The sequence below is a fragment of the Caretta caretta genome, chromosome 3 (assembly GCF_965140235.1).
Source record: "Caretta caretta isolate rCarCar2 chromosome 3, rCarCar1.hap1, whole genome shotgun sequence".
Lineage (NCBI taxonomy): Eukaryota > Metazoa > Chordata > Testudines > Cheloniidae > Caretta > Caretta caretta.
In genome coordinates this window covers 111,858,678-111,872,856 of record NC_134208.1, presented here as the reverse complement: position 1 = coordinate 111,872,856, position 14,179 = coordinate 111,858,678, and the positions used below count along the sequence as shown (strand labels likewise).

Here is a 14,179-nt window from a genome sequence, read left to right as displayed (position 1 = left end):
ATACAAAAATTTTGAAAATAACCGGGCAGACTGAGAGTCAGACAGGCTCAGGTTACCAGGAGATCAGATTCAGGCAGTAGGAGCAGGTATTACAGGGGAAGCAGTCCTAAGTGAGGGAAACCCAGTTGCATGGACAACATCATGCTCCTGTGCTTGGTGTAAATAGAAGTAGGGAACCAATCAGGATCCCAAGAGTTCTGCCAATCAGATCCCAGGACTGGAGTCCTCCGCCAGAGTTGTGCTTCTAGTTCTAGCAACCGCTAGCAAGTCACTGAGTGGCAGGCTGGCCCTTGCTAGTTCCAGAAAGCCCTGTGGACCAGCAATTGAGACCTCTGGTCCCTGACAAACACATTCCGATTTAGATTGAAAAAGGAAAGCCTTTTCGCTACAATCTTCTATGTCCCTCTGTGTTGGAAGCAGGGTTCTGATTCGACAGTCCCGATCACGTTAAGTCAATCATATCCAGGGTGCCGTTTGAGATATCTGGCATCCCTTAAGGATAAAAAGTGCTTCAGACTGGCTTCAAAGAGGCATATGACAGGGAACCCCTTAGACACTGTGTTATCAGTATGAGACTTATGGAACTGGAAGGCCTATAAGTCAAATGCATTTGGATACCCAGCTGGGAGTCACTATGTCAGTGTTACTCTTTGCTTATGGCATGCTTTGGCTATAATGCTTTAGAATGGACGAATCTTGATATGAATTACAACTTCTTGGCTAACAAGTTTAGTATTTGATATGCCCTCTCTTGGGAACTGTCTCCTGCCCCTTGTATGGGGAGACGGACTCAATGACTGGATAGGTTGGGGTGGAGAAGGGGACATTTATTTCTAATATGATCCACTATGACAATGAACAGAGAACAAAACTGAATAAATCACCAGCTGAAAGAAACTATCTGAACTTAGCACATGCTGAGCTGAGTCAGAAGCACGTAATGGGGCACACTTGGAATACACTATCTCTGTTGTATTTGCATAGTCACAACTTTGGGTTTTTACAACTCAGGTTTTAGTTCCTAGATTCTAGAGCTGAGCAAACTATTCATAGGGAATAATTTATTCAGCAAATTTAGCCTCTCTTTCGATTTGCAAATGAGCTGTGTAATCCTTATGAAGGTTTGTGAGCCCAGCCAGCCTCTCCTAGTGGAGCCAGTTTCAGTTGCAACAGTGACTCCAGACCTAAACTGCCTCCAGACTGGAGCTATGGTTTTGGCTCCAAGTTCCATTACAACAGGAGCCCAACTGCTCAGAAAACAGAAATGTCATCACAGACCTTTTGAATAAATAAAAGGCTAAGAATTTTCCCCCCAAAGGCGAGGGAGTGCAAATGGCTCACAAGAAGCAGGACTGAAGTTTGGGAGAGCTCTGAGATGACCAGAGAGCTCAGCCAGAGCTTTCACTTTATCCTGTGCAAGCTCCGGTCTCTGCTGTTTGTGTAATGGGCCTAATAGCCTGTAAACTTCCTGCAGTGACTTTGGGGACAACATCAGACCGGAGTCCAAGAGATGAGAGAGAGAGACCTACCAGAAAGGCCTACTTTTGCCCTTCTCAGAAGCACCTGTGTCTCTCCTCCAGCCTGGGATAAGGAAACCATGACTGCTCTGGTTAATATCCAACAGTTTTGGAGCAGGTGCTCAAGTACCCTCTTGACACAGTAGTTCCTAAGAGACCTACACTGAGTTGCAGGTTTGTACACTGTCTTTCCTACCTCATCACTAGGGTCCCTTACCCACAACAACAGGCCTAACTGTCTAGAAGCCAGCCAATGCTAGCACCCCTAAGACAAAGTTCTTTCGTAACTGGGGACTCAGTTGTCTTAGTTACATATGGTGGGAGTCAGTCTTTGTGTAAGGAGAGTCCAATCAATTGGGTTTGGGGGGGACAGGTTGTCTTCTGGGAATTTTATATTGTGATGAACCAGCTGATTCATTAATTATCACAACAGATGGGTCAGTGGGAAAGGACAGGTCATTCTAGGAGGGACAGAGAGCATTGTGTTATGCAGAGTTCACAGGAAAAGGAAGTGACATTGAGGGTGAAGAGGATCAGGCTTAGGGAGAGAGAGAGAAAGGCTGTGTGAGCTGCCGTTGGAGGCAGCACTGTAATGGTTGGCTGAATGCTAGGGGGCAAATTTGCAAGCATGCAGTATCAGGCAAGCCCTATAGATGGATGACAACTGAGAGAGGAACTCTAACTAGTGGGATTTTAGGGTATCTGCCTGAGGCCAGGGCCATCCACATGGAAGCCTTCTGCATTCACACCAGCTCCAGGGCACCCTTGGCCCACTCCCTGACAGCATGCTTCTTCTCAAAGCTGATACCCCAGAACTTCCCACCACTTTGGGGGTTCTGCAAAATGGAATGGCCACTGAGCAAAAGTTAGAGCATCCAGGAAGGCATAGTGCTGCAGAGGCAATTGGCTCTTGCTTCTTAGAGGAAGGGGGAAATCTGTGCATGGAGGATCTCCTCTGTCTGTGGATCCTGGGGGAACAATTTCCCCCCTTGGAAATAATTCTTTATAATTCCAAAAGTCATTAGGAGGTGTTGCATGCCAAATTACATCCTTTTCACGGTTTCTTAAAAGGTGAACAGTTCTGGTGTTGAGTTCCTTTGCTTGTTTCTGTCATAAGTGAAAAATTATCTGTGACAGTAACTGTGAATTTTGGATATAACAACAGAGCTGTGGAGTTGAGGTCAAAAGGTAAATTCTGCTTTCTTCAACATGTTTGATCAGGCTGAGTATTGTCCTTGGTGCTGTGAACAGAAGCAGTGTGACTCCCAGTGGGCAGAGCTTGGAGAGGGAGAGAACATAAACAGAGAAAAAGAGTACAGAGTAGGCCTGGCCTAGTGTACTGTGCTCTGCCAGCCAGCTTGTTTTGGCTTTAATCCCTGATTTCCTGTTCCCAGACATGCGGAGCTCAGTCTCTCATGGGAGGGAGTACTTCAAATTGCTCAACAGAAACCCCACTAAGTGATGGGTGTGCCAGTGCTGTTTGCCCCTTAAAACATGTTGGCTTCAAAAAGTTTTGAAAACTAGTCATTATCAGGGTGGGGAGGGAGTGCGCATGAGCATGGTAGTCATCCATACAGCTTACTGTGGAGGGAGAAGTACACTGGATACTGCTGCCTTCATGTCAGAGGCTGGTCTGAGTGGGAATTCAGTGCTCTGAAAATCCAGCCACTTATTTTGATGCCTGAAAAATGGATTTGGGTGCCTGCCTTGAAGCACCCAGTTTTGGCCTGTGTGACTTGCTCATGGCCACACAGCAACAATGACAGAGCTGGGAATGGAACTTGGAGATTCCTGGCTGCTTGACCAGTGCTGAGCTCACTATATCAGGAGTCCTCAAACTTCTCTTTTCTCCCCCGCCCATCATGGCGTACTTCTCTTGCTGGTGTCTGGTAGCTCCAGGACCACCAGTCACTCTGTCTATCTCAGCGTTCTATACTGCTTCCCAAAGCCGTATAATCTGAGCTCTGGGACCTGAAGGGAACTTCTGTTTCCTCTCCTTCTACCCTTATGTAGCAGAAGAGGCAGTTACGTTGGCTTCTGCTGCCCTTCCTCTCCAGTGACTGTCACAGTCTCCAAGGACTTTTTGGAGCTGGAAACAAGAAGGAAAATAAGCTCCAGCTGACCAGGTGGAACCACTGCTAGACTATTCTGCTACTGCTATAACATCATATGCACTTTACAAGGAGGGAAACTCTGGTCAAGAGAAGGGTTGTGAGGGTCATGGCCTCTTCATCTGTCCCTCGACCCAGTTTGCACTTACAGTAAGCTAAGGCACAGAGAAATGCAGGCTGAGAATTTCCAAGCTCCCGAGGGGATTTTGATGCCCAATTCTGGTAAATGTTCATAGGAACTGGGGCACAAATCCGCAGCCAGCTGTGAAATATCTCAGCCTGAGGTCAAAAAGTGAGTCAACGGCGGCGCTCAGACTAGAACCACCACATTACAAAATGACAGGTTTCAGAGGAACAGCCGTGTTAGTCTGTATTCGCAAAAAGAAAAGGAGTACTTGTGGCACCTTAGAGACTAACCAATTTATTTGAGCATGAGCTTTCGTGAGCCACAGCTGGCTCACGAAAGCTCATGCTCAAATAAATTGGTTAGTCTCTAAGGTGCCACAAGTACTCCTTTTCTTTTTGCACATTACAAAAGATTGTAACCCAGCCAGGAGAATGTAATTCAGCTGGAAAACCTTACGTATCTCCAGGGAATTAGGAGATTGGCGCATCCTACCCTTTCCCTCTGTCTTCTGCCAAGGGTTTAAGGGGAGCAGCACTCAAAGGTAAGAAAGAAGACTAGCAGCAGCAAAAGAAGACGTAAACACAAGACACACATGGATGTAACATGATGCTTGAAAATTTAAACTAAAAGAAAAACCAGGAAAGTCAAAAGTTAATTGCACATGTAAGTGGGCCAGATCCTCAACTGGTAGAAATCAGCAGTTTCACTAGGTTCAGTGGAGCAACAATACTGAGTTTCTATTGCCGTTCATTATGCTAGCAGTCGTTTAAAAAACAGGCAACAAGGGTTTAACACATCCCAAATGCAAATGTAGCTGAATAGATTTGGCTTCAGTGTTCAAACTAGCACCTCCCAAAAAATCCCAACTCAATTTTTTCCCATCAAAAAGGTACCCTTTAGCTAAGAAAAAGTATGTGAATTTTTAATCTAAAGGTACATTTAAAAAAAATCCTACCATGCAGGCCTGTGAAAACAGTTGTTTAGAATCTCAGTTCTGATGAGAGCTGCCACTACCAGTGATGGTGGACTAGCCTTTGACACTGGAAGGAAGCTCTTTGCTTTGATGATATTGCAATTTCTTCAGTATAATGTAAATGCCCAAGGGCAAGATAACAAACGAAGGGCTAGATCTCCAGCTCCATTTAGGTGCAAATCAGGGCAGCTCCATTGACTTCAGAACTAAGGATCTTGAAGGCTTTCAAGGCAAACAACACACAGTTTATTCAGCACAGTTAATTCTCCTTTTTTTCCTCCCCTGAGATGATTTTATCCTCTTTTCTTTTCTTTTCTTTTCTTTTCTTTTCTTATGTCACTTTGTGCAGTGGAAGGATGTAGCTGGCTGGCTGTGATTAATCAAGTCAAATGAGCAGGTGAACACTTCCAGCCTGTCCTCAAGGAGCCTGCCTGAGGAGAGTAATAGGCCCTGCTTGTTGACAAACCATTTAAATCTTGTGTAGAGGGCTATCTGTACCACTTAAGCACCACATAAAAGCTATATGGAGCAATCACAGGCAGAGCCCTCACATGGGGATGCCTGTGCACTCCCTCTGCACCACAGAGAGGGTCTCCATGCTGGCTCTGCATAAGCCAAATTAGGGACAGACCATGGAAGTGGACTAGAGCCACCTTTACGCTGATCCATCCCAACACCACACAAAACAAGTGTGGCAGGGCCACAAAACTTGATTTCAGGCCACTGAGGGGAATAGCAGAAGTCAAGGGGGAGGGAAGCTGCCTCTGTATGGGATTCATTCCACCTACATAGAGCAGGGGTGGGCAAACTTTTTGGCCCGAGGGCCACATCGGGGTGTGAAACTGTATGGAGGGCTGGGTAGGAAAGGCTGTGCCTTCCCAAACAGCCTGGCCCCTGCCCCATATCTACCCCTCCCACTTCCTGCCCCCTGACTGCCCCTCTCAGAACCCCCCACCCATCCAACTCCCTCTTCTCCTTGTCGCGGGGGGAGGGGCCACAGCAGGGGAGGGGCTGGGGGCGAGCCTCCCGGGCCAGGAGCTCAGGGGCCCATGGACTGGATGCATCCCACGGGCCGTAGTTTGCCCACCTCTGACATAGAGCCTGAATTTTTTGTGAACAGTAAATATGTGGGTGTAGTGAACATCATCCATAAATAGTCCCTCACCATTCCCATCCTCACCGTTTTAATCTATCTGCCTTGGTATCAGTGTCAGCTGATTCACGACCTAGAAGTTCTGTGTAGGGAGACTGCACAAGTCACCACAATGGTTTACTTTTGTGTTTCTCTAGAATGCTGATGTGTATGTTTGTCTATGAAATCAAGTTTAAAACAAAGGCTAGTGAAAGAATTCTTCACTGGGCCAAAACAGTCCCCTTCCCACCCCCCCAGAATTTGTTTGGACTTATTTAAATTGGGAAGGTGTTAGTCTCATTGCAACACTATTAAGCAAAAGATGCATTGATCATTTTTTGAGGGGAATGCGATTAGTCAGAGCACTGAAAATAGAAGTTGTCTTTTTTCAGCCATTTACATGCTCCTCTCTCTGCTAACATCTGTGTTTTGAAGTTAGCAGGGCTCACGGAGCCATTGGTTTTGTTCCAGATGTAGGGCATGCAACAACACTGTTCACATGGTACCGTTTTATTGTTGATTTAACACGCCTGTTGGAAACTTCATTGTTGACAAACCTAAACCTTCATATTCACCACAGGTTTGCATCCACTTCCTGATGCTTTGATAGAATGGTGCTTGCCAAGTATCTCTTTAGTGATTAATTTATTTGACAAAAATCCCAACAAAACAACCCAATAACAGCAGGCTCTCCACACCTCCCGCTTCCTTTAAGAACTATTTTAAAAGACAACATTTAGGCTTTGTATAAAAGAGCTTTTATCAATCCTTACAGCTGTTCTTCCCTAAATAATGACAAACACTTTGGTCAAATTTAAACACCAAGGGCCTGATTGCCCCTGGCCTTTCGCTATCTTAAATCATTTACGCCTTTGCAAAGTAGCTGCAAAATCTTACCAGGTCAGAATGCCAAACCTACCATGGACAGGGCAAGCCAGTGGAGAAGCAGAGCCTCAGAGCAGCTAAGATGCCCTTGGCACAAGTCTGGAGACAGGGCCAAAAGTGGTATCAAGCCATTTTTCTGTTACAGAGTCATGAGGACGATGGGCACCCGTTTACCCCCTTACCCAAGATAAGGATGTTTTCTCTTATGCAGGCTGCCTGTGATCTACAGGGGTCATTTTGGCAGCACAGATGCAAGGTCAGTAGTGAGTATTATGATAATCTAATCTGTCCTACTTGTAGCCCATAGAGCTAGTTTTAACATTCATTTTATTTAGCAGTGGCACAAGGAACCTACAGGCCTGTATCCTGTAAGACATTGCCTTCACTAGTTAGCATAAGGCTTGAGGCCTACAAACTTTGGCACAGATAAATGGCCTAATGGTCACCCCTAAGTTTTGGGGAACTGAGAATAGCATTTAAGGGGAAAGTTTATCCATAACGACACCAGCCAACACAGGAACATACCAGCTTTTAGATATTTTAGGCTAGAACATCTACAGATATCTGACCACAAGAGTGCCATGGTAATGAACTGATGTATATGATAATAAGTTGAGATCATTAACATACTAATCGAGAGGAGAAGGGCACCCCAACATTAGTAGAGTGAGGAAATACAAATAAGGAAAAAGGAGAAAACCCCTACTGAATATGCATTAGGCATAATGGCATCAATATATTGTAAAATTGTATCCCAGCCTGTGTGCCGGAGGAGAGAGAGGTGAGGAGCCAGAATGATGGGCACTGGTGAGGAGGAGGAAGGTGATGGTGATGAGGAAGATCATGGCTAACGTTTCAGGTTGTTCTGCAAGTTTTGATGTGACCATATGGATTTGCAGATCTACATTCTGTATTATATCTATCTTGCTGGGTTAGAGTTTTTGTGACTTTGCTATATGTATTAATAAACTATTGTAAATACAGAAGGGTTCCTAAAGTATGAGTGCTGCAACTGTGCACACAGGAGTTCCCAACTGAACAGTAATTTTAATAATACAGGGCCTGATCTTGGGACAAGAATCTGTCAAACCTTAGAGTGATATCCTAGGAATTCTTAAGTAATCAATTTAATTAATACATTATCTATAATTAGGGTACATCCTGGATGGTATGGGCCACAGAATTTCATCCAGGGAGTTCTGCATTGAGCCTAATGCCTTAAGGTTGAACAAGAGCATAACTTTTAGCAAAACTCTAGTCTTGATTTGAAGACCCCAAATGATGGAAAATTTACTTGCATTCCTTCGTCATCTGTTGCAGTGGTTAATTATCTTCATTGTTCAAGATGCCTATTATTTCCAATTTAAATCTTCCTGACTTCAACTTCCAGTCACTGGATCTTGTTATGCCTTGCTATGTTAGACTGAAGAGAGACCTGGTAGCAGAGGAGTAGAAATGCCCCTTTCCCTCTCCATGCTCAGGGCCAGGATGGGGTGATGTAGGAACTACTATTGTGGATCTGTGTCATTGGAGGATTACCCTACACAAGGGGAATCCTCCATTGTCCAACAAAACCAAGTGAAAGTCTCCTTCGAATGCCCAGAGATGCACAATGCAGGCTTAACAGTCTGGAGAATCTGGCCTTCTACGTATTTCCCTTTAGCATTTCCGCCAACTGTTGTTTGCTCATATTTAGTGAAGTTTGTTTAGATAGACTGTGCCCAATCTGCTCTTTCTGTAAATGTGTGTTTTGTTGCACTTTTATGAAAAAAACATTAATAAAAACAACATGAACAGAACCATGTACGTGATTTTAAATGACTTAGGCTGTAATACCCTTCCTCAGTGCTACAAACCCAAAGCACAATAGCACGGGAACCAGCATCTAAAACTGACGAGATTCTGAAAGTAAAGCTGGCTCACCTCGTTCCACGACCCAGCCTGAGCGAAATGCAAACCACGAAATGAACGTAAGTAGCAAAATGTGTTTTATATTTTCAGCTGTGGCCGCATTGATAGCCGAAGGTCTAGGGAGTCACGTAACCAGGGCAGGATTTCTGTTTTAAACATGCGGGGGTCTGATTCTTGTCTCATGTCAGTTTTATGCTGATGTTGCTCCACTGGCGGCAACGACATTACTCGTGATTTAAACGCCTGAATCAGGCCCGCGATTTTCACAGTGCCGATGTTTTTTTTAAATAAAATATAAACAGAAGTCAGAAATCCTGCCAACCAAAGGCTACTTCTGAAAAATCATATATTCAATTGAATGTGCTAAATATGCAACACAATTCACTTTAAAGGGTATGTCTAAGAACTTGTCTTCTAGCAAACGTTCCTTCATAAAATAAAAGTATTTGTGCCTTTAAAAGAACAGGGAAAGGAAAACACGGATTCTGATCTTTTGCACATCTGATTTAAATGAATGCATATATAAAACCAGGCCCTACATATTTTAGTATATATACATATATCTCATGGGGTAAGACTAGGTCCAGGAATGAACCATCAGAACCAAAGCTTTATTCACCGTCCTCGAATATTTTGGAATAAATTCTGTGTTGTGTGCCCTGAGATGCAGCCCTGAGCATGTAGCCTGGCAGAGGGCTGATTTATGGCCACCTTACCTGGCTTGCTCTTCAGCCCAGAATCGCCAAAGCGCAAACACTGTGGGGATGGCTCCAGTATACTGAAGTCTATGAATAGGGAACAGTATAGTTCCATTTTCATTGGTCTTACACTGCTCCTGTGCCAGTTCCCTGGCTCACTGCAGCCCCTTTATGTCACCAGACTGGTGGGGGGAGGGGGAGGGCGGGGAAATAAGAGGAGACAGAATCTGGTCCTTTTCTTTTTGTTTCATACTTTTGAACGTAGAGTGAGAGAACATTAAGCTATTTAGGGCTTTCGGGTCTCCCTCTCCTAGGACGTCTTCAAAATGAAGACAAAAAAAGCAAAAGAATTTTTAACAGTGACTGCTCCATTAACACCTCTTTGGGATGCTGTGACAAGAAGAGGGCTTTTTACTGTCTTACTCCTTGTCAGTCACATTGGGCATCCCTGCATTGGAGGAAATGCATTCAGCTAATAAACTGGTTTTCTCCCAGTCATGTAATGCTGTGGGCTAAAATTCTTCTTTACGGTCTATGGATAGGCATGTATGCATGTGAGTAACTTTATCTATGTGAGTGGTGATCAATGGCATCACTTGTGTGAATAAGGGCTACTCGTGTTTAGTGCCCCACACAATGCCACTACCATAATACAAATATTTAATAGTCCCATTGAATGAATTTTTGTGGGACCAGGTTCCTAGGGCCCAATCCTGCAAACACTTCTGCATTGTGCTTAACCTTACTGTGTAACTCCTCAATGACACCACTCACGTAGATAAAGTTTCTCGCATGCATACACTATCAGGCATTTTCAATTTATCTCATGAAACAAAAATTAAGAATCTTTTAAAATAATAAATAGAAAATATTTATTATACAGCATCATCAAGATCATTTTGACAAAAAGGCCATTTTAATCAAGCATCTGACAGGCCAAAAGAAATAACTTTTACAGGAAGTTTAATAGCTTGTACAGCCACATACACGAAGGTGAGTTCTTGCCCTTTAGATACACTTTATGTATGTGTATGTTTACAGTTTTAACAATTACAAACTTAGAGCTACTATACTGAATTTCAAGAAAACTCCTACTCATGATATTATGATTAAACAGTAGTAAAGTCAGTGCTTAATGTGTTCAAATCAGCTAGGTCAGACAACCAAAAATTTGCCATAGGCATACATATCTATATATCTATTAATCACTTTGTCTTATCTAACTCATGTCTTCAAAGTACTAGCCCTGTTGCTATTGGTAGCAACACAAAACATCTTATACTAATAATAGGTATGAGAAGATGTAATCCTTTGCTAGTATGCTTATCAAGAGATAAAACATTTTTTCTTATTTCTTTAATCTATCTACAGTTTAAAAAAACAAAAAACAGAACTGTGAGCCAACATAAACAAACCCAAAGGCATCTTTAGGTTTGACCAGAGACCTCGATCTTTTGACAAAGATGTAGCTGTTTCTTTGGGCAAAGTCAATTCATGCTTTTTACATCAAGATGATAATAGCAATTGGCAACAAGTCATATTGAAAGGAATATCATAAAAAGAAAAGAGTAAGGATTAAATATTGATTCTGATTTGGGGTACCGGCCAATTCTTTTAATGCTGCTGCTATATAATTCAATCAAAAATAACAAACACTTGGGTTTTAACAGAAGAATTGATTACTGGCGACATGCATTTTTAGAGTAAAAATGAAATAAAAGGGAAAAAAATCAAGTATAAATATGAGGAATTCAGAATAATTCTGGCAGAAAACATACAAGACCTATGACAAAAAGCAATTATGTCATTATGTTGGCATGAAAAGAACACTTCACAAATATCAAGAGAAAATTATGGGACAGATCCTCAGCTGAAGTCAATCAAGCTATGACAATTTACAGGAGCTGAGGATCTGCTCCATATGAGTGGCTTATATAACATAATATCACATACATAAACAACAAAAAACAACCAATGAAATGAACCAAATAAAACAAATCAGAGTTCATTGAATTGATGCACTAAAGCCACAAGAGTTGGATCTGGATTTTGAACCACAGAACATTTAAGAATGTTTGGGGCGGGGTTTTGGTTTAGGCCCATCTTTGGCAAATGTGCGAAATGTGGAGAGAAGAAGGTGTGAAGGACAGAAAGAGAGAAGCATAAGAATGACCATTAAAAATGAAAAGAGCAGGAAGGGAAACCACAGAGGCAAAATCGAAAAGGGAGGAAAAAACACAGAGACCGGGAAGAAGACGTGTAAGTAGAAGAGGCTGAGAGGTAAATGGACAATGCTGAATAGATCTGGGTCTTTGTGTACACCTTAAGCACTGGTGAAAGTTCTTGTCTCAACATGATTTTATTTGTAACTATCTGAAATAACTAGAAATGGTCTAAATACTTTTTCCAGTCTTGCCTTTATAGTTTTAACACTGGCATGTACAAGATTTCTAAAACAGACTTTTTATTTCGGTTAACCACACTTGTTGCAAACATTGAAAGTAACAAGCTCTCAAAGCACTAGTGATCAATAGCATATTTCCACATAATAAAATATCTGCAAAATAAAGCATCTATTATAAGGGTAACAACCGTCTTAGCTTATATATGAAAACTGTGTTAGCACAGCATACAAACCTTCAAAGATCTATTGTATATTTGTAACAATGCTATAAAACATGATTGGAACATAAAAATATCCATGTATATTTGTAAGACAATCTTCCAGTGGCAGTTATTAGACATTACATTTCACACATACTATACTCACACACACAGACACAATCATACACTCATTCTCTTGCTTCTACGATGGATTTTATGACCCACGATAAAGAATTGCCTTTTTGTTTAAAGTAGTAATTGTTGCTATAAGTATACAGTTATTTTTGATGTATTTATTCCTATAGTAACACAAAAACAATGTAATCACATGGCAAATATATTGTATTATGAAAGGTTAGTTGGTAAATATTTTGCTACGGTAAATGTAATGTAACAGTTTAGCCACACGGCTTGCAATCTTATACAAAAGGGCAGTTCTTCTTAGTACTTGGAACATTACAAGTACTACAACAAAGGCTCTTTTAACCAGACCTCTTGAATCTTCATCACAAAAAATGTTGCGATTATCCTGGCCCCTTTTCAAAATCAGCACAAGTTAAAAAAGAAAATCTAATGTGAGCAACTGATTGTTCCGACAAAATTCTTTTAAAATCATATGTCAGCATGTTGTCTTTGCTTTTCCCCAACAGACACACTACAGTGACTTACATTTGCACTTTATCCACCTACTAAACCAGAAGAAATATATATATATATATATATATATAAACTCCCAGACAGAGATCTCTTCCCTCATTCCTGTACACCCTGCCCCTTCCAGTTCTTGAGTCTGCTGCTTCTGCACCAGATGAAGAATTACAGCCATGAGATGTGCTAATGACTTATCCATGGTTGCATTTATCCAGAGTCATTTCCAAGCATTACCAAGAGTGTGTGTGAGTGTGAGTGATTTTTATGTTTACTCATTTTTTTGCTATAGAAGTTGTTTATTGGGTTTGTGCTTTGTCAGAATTTCCTATTGTCTTCTCAAAGTACAACACTTTTTAAATTATTTTTTAACGGCTAAATAATTTGAGCCCTCAAATAGATCGTTTTTAGTGCAGGATACAGTTTTTGTCGCATCACATATAACATCACATTCTGCTTTCTCATGCTCCCCCACCCACATGTCTTGGTTCTTCCGCCCCAGCAATTTCCAGTTGACAGCAGCCGAAGTCCTCCTTGTTCACACCTTAATGTAATCCTCATTCTACAGAGTGGAGGAGCTTTGTTTATAATCCCTCAGGATGACCGAAGCGTAGGTCACGTTTGGGGGGGTGCAGAGCACTGACTCCGACACTGGGGAGCTGGGCACCGAGCTGCCAGAAGCCACCGAATCTCTGAAAGGAGATGGAGGCGTCAGCGCTGGTGAGTCTTCTAGAGTCAGTTTGCTAGTCGCCTGCTCCTCTTCCTCCTCCTCCTCCTCCGTGGTCTCCGGCCTCTCGTACACATATCCCTGGATGAGCTTAAACTTCTCGCTTTCCAACTCGTCGGCCGGCGGCGAGACCGGCTCTTCACTGAAAGTGGCCATCTGGAGAGGAAGCACCTGCTGTTGCTGCAGTGGAGGCTGGTAGAGGGCCCTCCCTCCATTCCCTGCATTGGGCATGGGGATCACAGAGTTGAAGTCAGGAATGCCGGTGGCAAACTTGCTGACCACGCCTTGTAGCTGCTCCACAATAGATCTCTGCTGCAGCACCAGACTCTTGGGGGGCTGTTCAGGTAAGAACAGGTTGGTTTCTTCTGCCATTGCCTGAAGTGGGGGCGTTGCTGTCACCCGCCTGTGCACCACCATGGAAGTGCTGCAGGGCTGGCTGAAGCGCACTGGCTCACTCTCTTCTTCCTCCACCACATTGTAGAGAGTCTTACTGCTGATGTCTGAAAAAGTCAGGCTCGTGCCTTGGCCATGGTAACTTTTAGTGAGGGGCTTGATTACCGCTGTCTGATTGCATCCCGTCTCCTTGCTCGTTACATGCATTGAGAGTCTGTGCCACATGTGTTGTCCCTTGGGAACATGTCTTCCACCTGGTTCAGACCATGACACAGACTTTCCATTAGAACTATGAATAAAATAAAGATGGGTTTATTTGCATTTACCATATGCACACATGTACAGCATAACAAACAAGCCTAGAGAAATACTTGGCTGCTTTGCCTTATTAATCAGTTCCCCTGCGAGTCAGATAATCTCAGAACAAGGCACAGAGAAACAATACGAAGAGAA

The 14,179-nt window shown here is 42.8% G+C and overlaps 1 protein-coding gene across 7 annotated transcripts in view; it reads right to left on the bottom strand.

The window, feature by feature from the left end:
• GRM1 (glutamate metabotropic receptor 1) overlaps positions 1-14,179 on the bottom strand; it is a 348,420-nt gene that overhangs the window by 55,207 nt on the left and 279,034 nt on the right. For 3 of the 7 annotated variants that reach the window (XM_048844308.2, XM_075126793.1, XM_048844309.2), the window contains exon 9: positions 10,202-14,015. The exons of 1 other annotated variant lie outside the window; for it this stretch is intronic. In XM_048844308.2, coding sequence (XP_048700265.1) covers positions 13,169-14,015 — 847 coding nt within the window. In that variant the 3' untranslated portion in view covers positions 10,202-13,168. Of the gene's footprint in view, positions 1-10,201; positions 14,016-14,179 lie in introns of those variants that run through there. 3 more of the 7 variants (XM_048844310.2, XM_048844313.2, XM_048844311.2) reach the window with 3 other exon arrangements.